General features: G+C 35.1%; 1 protein-coding gene across 1 annotated transcript; it reads right to left on the reverse strand.

Annotated features, from left to right (window-relative positions):
• Positions 1–400: 400 nt before the first annotated feature.
• On the reverse strand, positions 401–15,614 carry LOC108987773 (uncharacterized protein sll0005). The gene is made up of 13 exons (XM_018960781.2): positions 15,364–15,614; positions 14,812–14,961; positions 13,563–13,733; positions 9,673–9,816; positions 7,669–7,774; positions 7,400–7,548; positions 7,142–7,267; positions 6,593–6,736; positions 5,575–5,662; positions 4,263–4,636; positions 2,238–2,561; positions 974–1,204; positions 401–810 (listed from the first exon to the last, which is right to left on the reverse strand). Exons 1-13 carry the CDS (start codon positions 15,574–15,576, stop codon positions 676–678), a joined length of 2,355 nt encoding a protein of 784 aa, XP_018816326.1. The 5' UTR covers positions 15,577–15,614; the 3' UTR covers positions 401–675.
• Positions 15,615–16,658: the final 1,044 nt, after the last annotated feature.

Raw genomic sequence — 16,658 nt, forward strand, 5'->3', positions numbered from 1 at the left:
GTCTTCAACCCCGAAAAGGATATCAATGGAAGAGACTGTCTCCAAGAACTAGAATAGGATACTCTCTATTTCACTTAAAATTACACTATTTTTGCATTGAATATCTGAATTGCTGCGACTATTTGAGATCTTGTTTTGTTTCCATAGATATATATGAGCTGATTGGCAGAGCTTCAACCATATGCAGGCTACGCCGTTAAGGAAATAAGAAGCAGGGACAAAAACGGGAAATGTTATGACGATGGCAATCCTGGATGGTTTTCAGAAGTCATACCCTATAGGTTTTGGACCCCGACATATACTGCGAGCTGCAGCATTCCATAGGCCGAGAGAAATCCAAGTCTAAATGTTTGGGTGAATACATATGGTAATCCTTTGATACAATGAACTCTTGAACGCATCAAGAGAAAAGTGGGTGTTTACTAGGATATGAAACATTCTCCCTTGCGAATAGAAACTACACCAATCAGTTTCCGACAGGTTGCTGCATCGATACATTTGACATGCAGTGGAATTTATATACAGGAAGAAAATTTCGGGTCTTGGTGTTTGAACCGTACCGAGTAATGCACACAAGATGTGCATTTGTATAATGATTAGTTCAATTGCCTGTAACTTTATCAAAATATGAATACCGTATTGGCTCTAAACAGCTAAATCATATAGATATAATCTTTACAAAAATGTATCCCGGATAATGCGTGCTAGCACCCGGGAAGATAGTCGGTTGAGCACCTCAGGTAGCACTGTGGCAGATATGCCCGGCAATACCGGAAGAAGCTCTTGGATGACCTGTGAAACAACCACGCCCTGTTCACACCCACAAAGAAGCAACAGTTTGAGAAAAAACAGTCAAGGAAGAACATATATACCCGCTTCACAGACACAAAAGAAACTTTTTCAGAAAAGGAACATCATGACAACTTCACATTATTAGTCTAAAATGAATGGTTAAAAGATATCCTTTCAATACCTGATTTGATGTTCTTGATATTGAACTTCCTGCAGTCAAGAACTCGACGATCTTTTGGACATTATTCAATATAACTTTGTCTTCTTCACTTATGGAGGGTAGAAGTGCTGCTGGCTTAAAGGGTCCAAAAGTAGGAACCATACTAAAAACTGGGGCAGCATTTCGGACTCCTAGAAATGACATTATCTGTACCAACTGATCCCTTGTAACCACGTCAATGCCCTTCACAATCTGCTTTTCATGCCAATGGCAAACAATAGTTACATATCTAAATACACTCCATATAACCAAACTCTGGAGCACATCAGGGAGAAAAGTAATTCTAATCTTAACCACGGCTCCTTGTGAGAACAAACATCACAGGGCCTTTAGCACAAGGCAAGAAAAGCTTTTTAACATGGGGAACGAATAATGAAATTGCTTATCCAACAATTGGACAAAAAAGGAAATAAAAAAAACTATAAATAGATGAGAAATTAAAGTACAAGTAAATGAGAAAACTGAAGCAAATGCTGGGCCCCATCACATGATATAATGAGTGCTAGAATTCCATACAATTTGAGGCGGATAACTATGAAGGCAGTAATTATATAGTCACAAGCAAAAGAAAGCAAAATAACTTGGAAGAAAATAACTACTTGCTCCCTTCTTTTCTTCGGAGTCTACTTGCTATTATTCAAACAAAGTGGAACCAACAGGAAAATAAAGAAGAGATTAAGAAAACATATGTAGAAGTGTAATGGGACAAAAACACTGAGGTCAATATTGTCCTTTCTCCTTTGGATCTTATGGTAGGATCATCATCTATAACACCCGGGCCCACTTTTGTTAGGGCTAGAATGAGAATATTTTTTATTGGGCTCAATGGACTGGATTGTGGGCCAAGTCATATAATAAAAATTCATGGGCCAGTGAGCCCAATAAAAATTATTCTCATTGTAGCCCTAACAAAATTGGCCCGGCTGTTGCATCATCATGTCAGGCAAATCCAATAAATAGTTAATATATTCAAGATAATTAATAATAAATCAATTATAACAAAGAATAATGATATCATCATCACCATCATTAATATTAACTGCCTTTGCACGTCAATATTAACAACACTAATCTTTTTAACTTAAAAGTTACTTCTAGCACTACCTTGTCCAGATGATGATGATAATGATGCTCTTAGCTATGATTGATGAACAGTATTAACTGCCTTTGCACATCAATATTACGAAAACGACCCTTTTAATTTAAAAATTACTCCAAGTAGTACCTCATCCAGAAGAAATTCTCGGAAAAAGTTCCCTTTATCAGACAGCAGAAATGCTAAGGCTGCCCTTGTTTGAATTGGCTGCTTTTGTTGAGATACATTAGTCGAAATTCTAGGAATTGTATACCCTGTTTGACTTTGCAGGAGGCCAAGTTCAGCCATGCCCCCATTGAGAGTCTCCCCTCCTCCACTTTTTGCTGCAGTTATGAAATTCTCAAATGCTTGCATGACGTCAATGAATCTTTCAGCGTCAAAAACTCCAGATTTCCCGTATATTGTGTAACGTAAAGCATTCTTTAACCGGGGGGATTCATCAGTCAAGAGCCTCTACAATAAAATTATAAAAGCATAATTAATTCCCATTTAGATAACCAAGATAAAAGAGAGAAAGCACCACAAGTTAGAACCATCAGTATGGCCACATAATTCTGCATAAGCTGAACTAGTTTATTCCTAAAAAAAGCTCCAGGTCATAACTTCTACTTTATCATTACTTCAATTGGCTATACTAACTTCAACCAGCTGTTTTTTGAAAATCGAAACAGCTTGTGGAACTTACTTTCATTAGAGATGTGCATGACTGGGAGATCGAGTACATAAGATATGCTGGATTCCTTCCAAGACGTACACATTTAAGGTCAAGTCCTTTTACCACACACTCCTCCCTTAGATGGGCTTCCATTTCCTTTGAAGAATATTTGGAGAAATAGGGGGCCATCAAGGGTAGCATTCTTTGTTTGTTAGGCAGTGTTGTGGCAATGGTGGATATAACTTGTGAAAGGGAAATGTTGTGGCAATGGACTGGTGCTGTATGTGTAAGCAGGTTGGATGAAGCATTGATCATTTTCCGCTTCACTGCAAGGTGTCTCAAGAGACTTATGGGCATCAGTGTATTTTCCATTTGGGATTGCATGGATCATGCCCCAGCAGGTGGTGGATTTGGCAAAATTCCCTCCAGAGCCACTACTTACATTTTTGGATAGTCTTGTTATGTCTGGTGTGGTGTATTTGGCAGGGATGTAATGCTCAGACATTCAAAAATAGTGGAGAACTGTGTTAGATTTAAGAGTCATTAGTTCCTTTTTTTTTTTTTTAAAGAGACGGAAGTCACCTGTCCATGAGTAATCCCCTCCCAATTTTATTAAAAAAAAAAAAACATTCACTTATGACGGAGGAATACCGTGGTGACAGGAGTCATTAGTTCATAACTCTTTATCTTCAGAAAGCAGTGCATGCTTATGCACCTTTAGCTTTCTAGAGTATTTTAGAATTATGTTCTTTTCTTCATCCCACCAATTGGATGTCTCCTATTATATACTTCTTGTGTACTAGAATTGCACCACTATGTGCTTGAATAAATTACTTTGCTTATCAAAAAAGACGGGTCGAGTTAATTCTTTTGCCTATAAAGGGGAAAAAAAGTCTTTTGAATGAACCTCAACCTGGTGTTTTCTCTAAAATGGCTCTGATGTGATTTTTGCTAGAATAGGCAATAACAAGATCATTGCTTTAGTAAATGATGTGAATAAGGGCAGTGACATCGTTCCATAAGAAGCTCAGCAAACTCTTGAAATAGCATAAGTGAACTTTTGAGTAAGACTGAAGGCAACGACAAAAATTGAGGCAAATCTAGCTCATCTGGGGGGAGTATGAAACCTCAAAACGATTATTTAAATAGATATCACAACAACCTTGCCATAGGTTATTGTTCGAAATCCACAAGGTCATCCAATAAGGTGGCTTAAATTTTGCAATCAAAGATCAACTGCAATTCTTTACATTCGATAACACTTAATGGCAGAATCAAATTTGAAACCTCATAGGTTGACTGTGTCCATTTACAGCTACTAGCATAAAGTGCACAAACTAGCGATTTCATCCATTTTGGAAGATTCATATAAGCTATGCTTAAAGAGGTCAGGTCCATTGCAATTTAGCCATCAATATATTATAAGCACCAACATATTTCTTAATATTAGAAGTTAATAGATTTCAAACAAGTATCATAAAAAATTCAGGGTATTATACCTGTGCAATATATGGATAGGCCTCATCCACAATGGCAAAATCAGGGTTTCCCACCAAAGCTATGCCTTCTAGTACCCCAATTGCCCTGATTATAAGAGCAAAATAAGGGGGTATTCTAAACGGATAATCAAATGTTATTTGTGCTAAATCTGATGCCAGCTCCTGGAAATTGATATTCTTGGCCCCTCCCCCTTCAAGTGCCTGATCAAAAACCTTGGCCAAAACAGGTAAGATAGGTTCCAAATTAACTCCCTCTGGAATGAAATCAAGTTTAACAAAGTCTTTGACTATAGCTCCATAATCCCGATGAATAAGGTGAGCAATTGCTTCAATCATTCCATATTTTTGATCATCAGTTAGTTTTGTAACTAGGCCTGTTACAGCAAATTATACTTTAGGATGCAAAAGAAAACAATGGTCTTCACAGCTAAAAGAAGTATTACACAGTCCAATATAGAGGTCAGAAAAATTTCTACTAAATCATTCTCATCAAAGAACACAACGTACATCTACACATTAAATGCAATATCCATTGATATGGAGTTTGAGAAAATGCATGGCTTATTCAATTTCATAGAGGAAAGCAACACACATACAATACATATTGCTAAAGGTTTAAGAATTGTAATATTACACCAATCATAATAATGATAACAATGATCGCGGTTAAATTGGGGCAAAAATAACTGCAAATTATAGAACATTATCATTACAGTAAGAGGTTCCTTTCAATCTGATCTAGTGATAAATTTTCTTTTATATAAATAAACAATATTAATTAAAGTTTTAAGCTCAATATACACAGGGAATGTATTAAATCTAATGGTAAAGTATTACAATCCAAAATCATTAGATAGCCACTGCCTAAAAGCAGTAACCCAATCATACGATAAATATACAATGATCTCAAAAATAATGATTCCTTTAAAACTTTACAATGATCTAAAAAACAATGCCTAAAAGCACTCTCTCCCTCTCTCTCTCTCTTCCCCTCCCTCCCTCCCTCCCTATATATAAAGCAGTAACCCAATCATACAATAATCATATCTCCCTCCCTCCCAGAAGAGTTTCATCTTTTTAACATGCCAGTAGAAAGTAAATTAAAGATCTATAATTCAAGTATCAAAGTGTAGAAAACCAAGACAAGAAAGAAAAAACCATTAAAACAATTAACCACTGTTAACATGTTAATTAGACAAATGATGCAGAACTAAAATTTACAACTGAGTTCTTCAAACAAGACAGCGTGATGCTGCTAACCATGTGAAAAGATGATCTGTCACCACACACTCTAATTGAAGTAGATTGTTACCAAAATCAAGTATAGCTAGCTTTCCATCTGGAGTACGGATTAAATTCCCAGGATGAGGATCAGCATGGAAAAATCCAGTATCAAGCAACTGCAATGAATGAAAAGCAAAGGTTAAGAATTTAATAAAGATGATTCTCAGTGTAGGCAAGGGACTATGAACTCTCACCAACTATAAGTTGATATTACACGTACAAAAACAAATGGCAAGCAAGGGTCTGAAACCATGTTAACAAGTACACTTTGATCTTCATTCACAATACATAAAGTACCATAAAGATAGATTTGTAGAGAAGGTAGCATCTGTACAACTTAATATTAGAAGCATAATGTGGAGACAGATTTGTAGAGAAGGTAGCATCTGTACAACTTAATATTAGAAGCATAATGTGGAGACAAAGGCACAACCAATAAGGTTTGAGTTTGTGAATAAATCAGAGCTTAAAACAAAGAGACACAATTCATCATCTAATTGGCCATATGTTCTCTTTCCACTCCCTTGGCAAAAGGTACATAGCATAGCATATAATGTATGCATGTTCACATGAAAAATGCAGATCAGGTTTAACTTCATTGAAGTCACCCAATAACACTATTTTTTCTAGTATTAGACTCCACAATGTTGACAAAAACTATAAGTTGTTTTTAATCACTCTTAAAAATTAAGTTCTTAATAACTCATAATAATAAGCTTATTATTAAAAAATATTAAACTGTGTATTTTACCTATAAAAAGTATTAATAAAAAGACAGCACAAGTAAAAAGGTGGCCTACAAGAATTGCTTCTAATTTTGTTTTAAAAAAGGCGGCCTAAATTAAGCATCTATTGGTGCTAATACGCATCAAACAATCACATATTAAACCAATGAAGATAGTTAACCGCTTTGCTTCAGTGTTTGTAATCCAATGTATTATACTAATATGTTGCCAAATTTAAATAGAAAGCAAAAGATTAGAGAGAGGGACAGGGAGAAACCAAAAAGAATATGCTTGCACGAATGCAGTGATAGAAAAGCTTGCCTGCTTCAGGTAGCATATGACTCCAACATTAACAAGTTCTCCTACGTCACTTTCTGTACTTTGTGACAGCTTCTCTCCATCTATCCATGCTGTAGTAAGAACCTTTCTTGATGTATATTTATCATAGGTTTTTGGTACAACAACCTAAAACACATCTAAGTTTTTCAGGGAGCATCAAAAACATTTTCCCACAGATTAAGATAACAAAACTCCAACAAGTGAGAACTTGTTTAAAGACGCTTTTATTGACAGAACTTCTGCTAAATGTAAAATAATCAACAGATAAATAAATCGTTCACTATTCTCATTTTAAAACAGCATAGTTAGCTGGGAAATATCAATGATTAGTTCCATATAGAGCTAAAACTAATTTAGAACATCTTGGAAATGCAGCATTTAAACTTTTTTTTTTTCATACTGCAAATTCCACATTTTAGTAAGTGATATCTGGATCACCAAGTATGAGTTTGTAACCAAACTCAGTAGCTGAAATCAAATGAACTTCTCGAAACATAACAAAAGTATACTGTTAAGAGTCATTAGACTCACCTGAGGAAGGTCTTTCCTCATCATTTCAGCAAAGATTGTTCCGTTTTTCCCTTCATTAACATAATCTAGCTCCTCAAAAAATCGAGCAGCCCATTCATCAACCAATCCGACTACATCCGTGGAGATCTGAAAAATTTAAGCAGAGAAGCGAGGGATGTGAAGAAGTCATTATCTCTACCTGTAGTTAACCATTCACCAGAAATGTAGTAATTTTAACACAGAGCCAAGTGACTTCAAGTCGGATGTGTGTAACACTACCTGAGGAAACCTCCTTAGTACCAAACCTAAATTGCGTATGATGAACAAATCGACTGTAACCGTCTCAAGAACAAAAGGCCTCTGCACTTTAACAGCAACCAGATCCCCATTTTCTTTCAAACGGCCCTTGTACACCTGTCCAAGAGATGCTGCCATGGCAATAGAAGAAATAAACGATTTGGAATAATGAATTTCAAAATACTAGCAAAGGGAGGCTGGAATTTTCTGTTAATACAATTTTATATACAAATGATTATCTAGAAAGCTACCAGCAGCAATCGGGGAAGATGATAGTTCAGAATAGATGTTATTCCATGGCTGACCAAGTTCCTCCTCAATAAGAGCCATAGCTACATCATCTGGAAATGAAGGAACCTTCATATATCATCAAACAGAAAGATCAGCCATGAAGAGGGATACCTAAATTTACATAAAATGGGAAAACATTAGACAAAAATTAAACCAAGCGGTATCTCTCCTCCAATGCAAGAATTTGATGAAAAAAACTATAACTACCCAGGGAGTGGTACCCACATCTCTCATTATGAGCCCAAAAAGACTAGTCAATTTGAAAATTTCCTAGAATTACTTACAAAGCACAATCTCACCTGATAAATAGCCAATGTGGAACTTAACACTCAAGTCTACCTTTTAACCTATCCAATATATGGGGGTTATTCATATTCTCGATTTGAAACTTAAGTATTACAAACTCTCTCTTAAATTCATGCTATACTCGTTAGAACCATGTCATGTAGTGCTCCAGTATCACATGGCTGACCTTACTATGTGGCTTTGATACCCTAGGTAACAACCCAGGAGCAATAGGCATGTCTGCATCATAGCTCCAAAAAGACTGATCAAGCTGGAACTTCCTTAAAATCATAAAACCCAGTTTTACCTTCTTCCCCCTAAGTAGGTGTAATCTCTTGTATACCACCTGTGTACTCGGGCTTTGCCTATTCGTATTAATATAATATAATCGTTTACCTATATAAATAAAACTCAGTTTTACCTAGTAAGTAGTCAATGTGGGATTTAGCACCTGACTACCTTTATAACTACCCGATCTTTGTAGGCATTCATATTTCCAATGTGGGACTGTGGTGTTACAGAAACATTTGATCTTCATGTTCAAGTAGGAATATGTTTGTCTTTTAATAGGTAAAAGAAAATTTCATTAAATCAAGTAAATAGGCAAAGCCCAAGTACACACAAAGTATACAAAGAGAACGCCTAGTTACTAGGAGCTAGAAATGGATATGAGAAAATCATTAAAACTAGCCCCATTGAGGACACGAACAGAAGCCCACAAGACTAAAGTGTGTAAGAAGAAACATCTAAGATCATCCAAAGAGTGTTGCTGATCTTCAAAGCTCTAACCATTCCTTTCCAGCCATCACATGAGACATAACAGAACCATATTCCACACTGCGGGTTACACTGAAGGCCTCTCCAACTAGCAAGGAGATCCACCATCCTCTTGGGCACCCACACAAGTCTGGTTCTGCTAAAAGCATCCCATAAGATCCTGGCCACCTCACAGTGAAGTAATAAATGATCCACAGTCAAGTTGGAATATGTTACTACAACAAACAACTGTGATGGGATAAGCCATACCAATGTCTGCCAAAACACAGCATGAAATGAAAGTACCTACCATGAGCTCATCTCAGACTGATTGACTAAGAATACCACGATACAAAGCTTGTGAGATGCCCTGAATACTCCCCTCAATAAATCTAGCAATAAGAACCTAACATCACAAACCAAATAGTACCAGAAATTACCTTAATCCACAAGCCTATATTATTCTTTCATGTAGCTTTATGCCATGAACACTTCCCTAAACTTATCTACCAATAAGAACCCTAACATCACAAGCCCAATCGTACCAGAAATTACCTTAATCCACAAGCCTAGGTTAGCTTCTTTCATGAAGCTTTTACACCCTGAATTAATGGACATATAAAACATCCCCACCAACTTTTTTGATGAGTAAAACATCCTCACTATCTGATCAAAGGTAATAACTAAAATTACCCAAAACATTCACAAATTCTAGCTCAAAATTCACATTTGCACAACATAGTATAACTTAATTTTCTTGTTTTATACCCATCTCTATTTTGCTGACTGTTACGGATATCAAATAGGTTATTTTTCTTTCTTTTTTCTTTTTCAGAAGAGCACAGAGCTTTAGCTTTGATTAGATGTAATCATGAGAATAAAGAACACGAAAGGAAACAAAAAAAGGGGCACATATACTTTACCTTATCGCAAAGCTTTTGCAGCTCAGTCATTGCAACAGGTGACAGTATATCTGGGCGAATACTCAAAGCTTGACCAAGTTTTATATATGCTGGACCCAAAGAGGTAACAATTTCCCTTATCTCAATTGCTCTAGCAACTTCATTCTGATATGGAAAAGTAATAGATGAGTAAAGCATACAGAAATTGACAAGTTAATTTCAAAGATTGGACATGAATGGCATTCCAAATCAGTATATACAATGGAAGGAACCCGCATTCCCCATTTGTGGAGACATTGTAGGAAAAATGTGCTTCTAGATGAAAGATATTTTCAATTCACACAATCAATGCAGTTTAAAACTGAATGATCTTGATTTTTGCTTCCATCACAAGAGTACAACTGATCCTTTGTTTCTCTTTTATTTTCTTTTTCTTTTTCCTTTTGGGATGACAAGGGTGGAGGGGGTTAAAGGGTTTCCTAAATTCTAATCGGAGAAATAAAGAGGCAGAATAGCAAGCTGAAGACAATGAAAATAAGAACTGGAAAAGTTTTCCCTGACCATCCCACAATATTAGTAGTCTGTTTAGACTCTATACCACACACACACCTGTATACCACATTAAATTTGCACCAGACCCATCATAATAATGTATAATCATTTCCAGCGCATGTATTAGGCAGACTGGCTTGCCTCCGAGAATACATGAACATTTTTAAACAATAGTAAGGCTACATGAGAACAAAAACAAAGTGATAGAAAACAAAGCAGTTGAAACATTATCACAGCAGGACCAGGAAACACAATTTGGTTTGCAGAAATACAAGAAGTGACACCCAAAATGGAAGTTAAATGTAACAACCCAGCCCAATAATTCTAAAGTCGGAATATTGATAATTTTTATTGGACCTAAATTATATTTAATGGGCCAAATTTGATAAGCTCACGAGCGATAAATTACTGAGGTTGATTAGGAGTTTTAATTAGACTCAATAACTAGGTTAAATCTCATTTATTATTTATTGAACGAGTAAGACTCCTTTTAGAATCTAAATATCGGCCATTAGAAGTTTATTTCAATTTAAAATCATTATTGATTGAAGTCCCCTATGCAATCTCAATCATTGACAATCCTACATTGAATGTACTAGATCATGTTTTCAAATTCAAACTCTCTTCTTGAATGATCGTGACCGAGTCCAACTCGAACTCATTGGCACCGTCTCCCAAACCAAATCAAACACGCCGAACACTTCTCCATCCTTTAATTCCTATCCTCCGACAATCCTAAGTATACAAAATTCCAAATCATAGCCAGTGAGTGATTTCGAGTGGAACATGTTCAACACTCTCCTCCGTCTTTATATATCCTCAATCCTATGCAAATTCTCAAAAATAAAATCTTTATTCTCAGCCATAACGTAAACAGCTACCGACTCGCCCCAACGTCAATCACCCAAAGCACCCCGTTCAAAGGAGATCCATTCGTTAGTTGTGTCTTCACCTCAGCCCAGCTCCGTCGCACGGCATCCCTCTCAACATGAGCCTTCATCTCTCTGTCATGCAACACCAGCTTTTAATTTGCTTTCATCTCTGGGGTCTTAGTCTCATATATAAAGTTTGAAAGTAGGGCAAGTCTTTTCGAGTAACATTACATTTTTGTCCCTCAAATTAGGACTTTCGCCATTCAATCCTTTGTGAAATTGCTTTCTCCATGTGGTACAACTTGCTTTTTTGAAAGAAAGTACCTACAGCTTTTTAACCCATCCAACTTCCTTTATATCTTACAGTTTTGCCATGCATAGATTTTACACAAAATGCCTAGAGCACTCCCAATGGATTCTTCATCCTATCCTTTAAAATACATCACCAAAACCTACTTTTTCTATTTTACATACTGACTTTTACAATATACTATACATCAGCTTATCTATTTTTTCTTTATATCATTTAAATATTATACTTTTTATTCTTTTTTATTCATTTCAAATATTTTCTCTAACTACTAATGATATCCTCATATCTTTTGATATTTGCAATATCTCTCCATATACAATGTCATATAATTATGTCCTATTTTAAATTAATCCAAATTTATAAGCTAAATCAAAATATAAATTAATTCAAAAAATAAAAAGAAGAGATTATATAATGAAAATATTCTCAAATATTCATTCTCAATAATTATATAATGTGAATAAAGAGAGTTGAAGAAATGGGAAACTTAGCAAGAGGTAAGAGAAATTAATTAAAAATGTTTACAATGATGAACAGTATTCTCTACATCTAGAGTTTTACTGTAGCAGAATGTAAAAGTGTCTTTAAAATAGAAGATCCAATGGAGGGCACTTTTGAGAGCATTTCTTTATATTTTAAAGAAAAATGTACTATAAAGGATCCATTGGGAGTGCTCTAAGTCCTTGTCATGATCAAGTTCCGTAGAATACTTAAAATATGTTGATGTTTTTACATTTCTGCCCTTATTTGATAACCATTGGCAGATTAGAGTTGGTTTGGATTTAGCTTATAGTTTCACGTGGGCTTTGCTTTTACGATGGGCTTGCATATAGGTTTTGGGGTTTAATGCGATATATGGATTTATGATGCTTTAGGCCCACGAAAGATTTAACTACTTTAGAATTTAAAATGAGAAAATTTAGATTATTAAGAAAAACAGGTCATTTAGTATTTCAAACCTAAATTTATAAATATGTATTTAATTAAAAATTTACATAAGTCGCATATTTTATAGGTATCTGGCTTCACACCAGAAATATTGGATTGGCACAACGAGGTAAGCAGCTTGATCATAAATTAGGATTAGCATACTTTAGCTAGTTATATATATTATTATTAAAGCTAGTTCTTTGGAATCCAGTGTTTACGCACCACGCATGTCATGATATTTGCAAGCACGTCATTAATCATGTTTCATTACGCATATTATAGTTATGTATGTATTATGCACCTCATGTTGCATAAGACACGTAAGCTCTCATAAAATCAAGCGTAAATAAGCTCAGAACAGTTAACCAGATGATTATTTAAATGCATGGTACCAAAGCAGTTTCAGGGTGAATGTGCAAGTCACGGACTCAAGCGTAATCCACCATAATATGCCAAAATACTATCAGCGGCTCCCCTTGCGGCCTTGCAGCAGCAGGATGTGAGGCCAATGCACAACCTCGCACACAAGGTTAAGTGTGTTGGCCAGTCGGATCAATCAAATCAATCAGTTAATTCAAATAAATCAGTCATGCATAACATAAACATCAGTATGATCAGTCATGATTTTAAGCTCAGCATGAAATATTTTATAAAAATTTTATGTTAAGTATGTTTATGTTATAATGGGTTTCTTACTGAGTCATCGACTCATTTTAGTTTGTTTTTATGTTTTTAAACCACCGTAGGTCAGAATATTTATAAAGGTGGAACTACAGGACGGGACTCGGTCCAGGGAGGTGTGAAGTGGCTTAGATCAGAGATTTCAAGTTATAATTTTTATGGCATGGACTTTGAGAAAATTTAATAATTACTTCCGCGCACTCTCTTTTATGATTTCAGTTTTAATAAAAATTGATTGTATTATAAGGAATCTTTATACCTGACGCTTCCTTTTGAATAAATAAAAAATAAATATATTTTTAAGTCAGGTTCAGTAGTAGAAATCTGGCTCCCAAGAATTTCTAAAAGTGACTTTATTTTTAACCGTGGGGAGCGGGGTGTTACATTAAATCAAGGGAAAAAACCATCATATGATGACTCAAAGAACACATGAACTAAAAAATAACCAATTATGAAAAACTACTTTCTATAAACTATTTAAAGGTGAATTGATCATGTAGAATTACTATCAGCTTGAAAAAGTATAAAATAAAATAAAATAAAATAAAGTATCATGGTCATACCTCTTTGACCTTCTTGTTTATCACATCCAAAGCAAGGCGTGATAGAAAACCCCCAGTAACAGACATTAATTGAACAATACGTGTTGCAACAGCACGTGGCCGTTTTCCCCAATATGCTGAAATGCTGGCAGGATCATAGACTAAAGGCAAAAACTCACTGCTTTCATCTACCTATGGAAGCACAAAAAAACACTTAGCATCAGTAACATTATAATAGGGACACAATAGGACCAACTAAAGATTCAGCATCAAAGTTTCACAATGAGAAAGCATAAAGGATCATGAGAAGCTCTACATGCAGCCATATTAAACAGTCTTTGTTTAGCATCTAATGAACGGATGTAGCCTCCATCAGGTAGCTTGTTTATATGTAGACCAGGTCATTTTTGCAACATCAACCACTCTTAAAGCAAAAGCTGACTACTCCTTTGCAAGACTTACAATTTTTTATACAATTACTCCAAAAGTAACTGTAATCCCTATTACCAGAATGTCACATTCATGTACTGCAAGAGTATGTTTTTATTTTTCTTTTCGTTTGCTTTTTAGTGCTTCGAGTTAGAACCTAAGCCTTACCACTCTCGTCCCATTCCTTCACACCTAATCCAAGATTAAGGGAGCAAAATTTAACAATATGGTATCGGGACAATTAGCTATCACAAAAGTAATATCTCATATTATGACACCCACTATTGCCTAAGTAACTTTCTTCTCAATGGCCAAACTGTGCAGGCACACATCCAGTCACCAATCAACCCACAAATTTTTTTCTTGTTCAAGTATTACCGTAAGTTCTTCACACAACTGAATTGAAATAAATTAACCAAACCCCCCCCCCCCCCCCCCAGGCAACAAAAAAAAAAAAAACTGATCAATTTCAAATGGCTTTTGTTAATTTTAACTCCACCCTAACTGCAAATAAAATATGATATTTTAGAGCATTTTCAACAAATTTCATTGCAGTTCAATAATATGTACCTTTCAGCTCTCACTCTCTCTCTCATGGACACATAATTTGTACCCATTGAGGAACTTTAGTTTTTAGGTAATTCTTGACTTCCTACAATGTCATAAAATAAAAACCAAAAATACCCTGTGACCTGTCAAATATTTATAAACTTGGTTGAGAATTACAGAAACCAGTACACCTTTGATCGTATCTCAAACACTTAGGAGCGATCCATTCCGCAAGACATTATAGAAAAGGAATTCGAACGTCATTCAACCTATATGATGCGTGTAGACATACCTCAACGAGGCGTAGCTGAACATTATCAGCAGCAAACTGCGAATCCTTTAGATTCTGTCCCCGAAGACCTTTCATCAGAATTGCCAACTGTTCATTTTCTTCCATCTGTGCCCTCACTCTTTTAATTTCCTGTGAAACATCTCCAATTCTCTGCCATTGCAATGCCAATAAACCAGTCAAAAAGAAAATAAAGACTAATGACTTGGTTAAAATCAGCTTTAAGAACGTGAATTTCAATCCTATTCTCTTCCTTTCTATTTCCTCCACTTTCAATGGGAACCAAACAGAATTAGTCATTTTCACCACAGTGTGTTCAACAGTAAAAACAAAGAATGAATTTAAAAAAAAAAAAGGATAAAACAATCCAGAATGTCAGACAACTTTTTTACTCGTGCAAATCAGGCAAATTTCATAAAAGAAACCACGGCACCAAGAGTTAAACTTTCCTCCTCTTTCTCAGCAACAAACGGAGCATTGCAGTAAAATAAAATTTTTAAAAAATGCATTCAAAATTCAGCAAGAAAAATATGGATCGGCAAGTTCATCATTTACCGACGAAGCTCCGTTGACTGATTTCTGTGGTGGCGAGGATCCATTGACGGACGAACCGGTGGGGGTTGGTTTGGGTCCAGTGGCGACCGCGAAAACCCGGTGGTTCCGTCTACGAAGCCGACTTCGGGTACCGTTAGGCAGTGGATGGTGGGCCGGAAAGGTGCAGCGAAGCGACTCGGTTCCACAAAAGCCGAGCTGTGGTGCAGCAACCATAGTGGAGTCGTAGTGGTCTGAGTCTGAACAAATCGATGGAAATTTGTATTGTATTTATGTAGTGGTGGAAGGCCTGGCGGTTGGAGCACCACGTGGCACGATGAGGAGCTAAGAAAGAGTGGCTCACTTTCTTCAATTCTTCCTTCTGTTTTGAGCCTTGACAGTTTGGACGAGGCTACGTGTCCTTTCCTTCACCACTTTTATAAGCCGGCCAATAATAAGATGTGAAGTTTTATTATAAGTCGTTGTGAATTACACACAAAAATTTTATTTTTAAGTTGATGTGAAGATTATATTTAAATTATATTTATGTAGCATAATTTAATTTAAAAATTAAATTTTAAATTTTAAATATTATAAATTAAATCTTATTATTTAAATAATATTGATGTTATACTCTATTCATCGACTTGATAATAGAATAATTCGAAGTACATATATTATGTATTGTTGATGTAATAAGATTTAATATTTTAAAAATAACTTATAAATTTAAATCTTGTAAATTACATTATATCACGTCAATGATGTGGATGATGTATTTTCTACACCGACCAATAAATAAAATGAATTTAATAACAATAATTAAAAATGTGAAAAAAAAGATTTAACATATTTTATATTAGTTCATGTTATTTTTTTAATCAAAGAGTGCAATCAACATAAGATACGTTAATTACTCTTGAATTATTTAATATATATATATATATATATGAATGGATTGATAGAATTTTATATATAAAGGGATTTTATTTCTCAGTTCTCATTATAGTGTTCAACGGATCCTAACTTACGAGATTCCACGCCTTAAAAAATTCAAGAAATTTAATATTGTTATTTCTTCCTTTTTTCTCATATTTTATTTGATTAATCATATCTTCTATATGAGAAATAAAATTTACACTGTTAGGGAGTATAAGCTCCGCGTACTCTTTTAAAAAAAAAAATTAATTTAAGATTTATATGAAAAAAATTAATTTTTTTAATAATAAATCTCATTCTTTTTTAAATAGTATATGTGAAGTTAGAATAATCTATAACTGTATTTAACATTACTCATTATAAAAATATTAAACCGATAC

Source organism: Juglans regia, chromosome 7 (genome assembly GCF_001411555.2).
Source record: "Juglans regia cultivar Chandler chromosome 7, Walnut 2.0, whole genome shotgun sequence".
Lineage (NCBI taxonomy): Eukaryota > Viridiplantae > Streptophyta > Magnoliopsida > Fagales > Juglandaceae > Juglans > Juglans regia.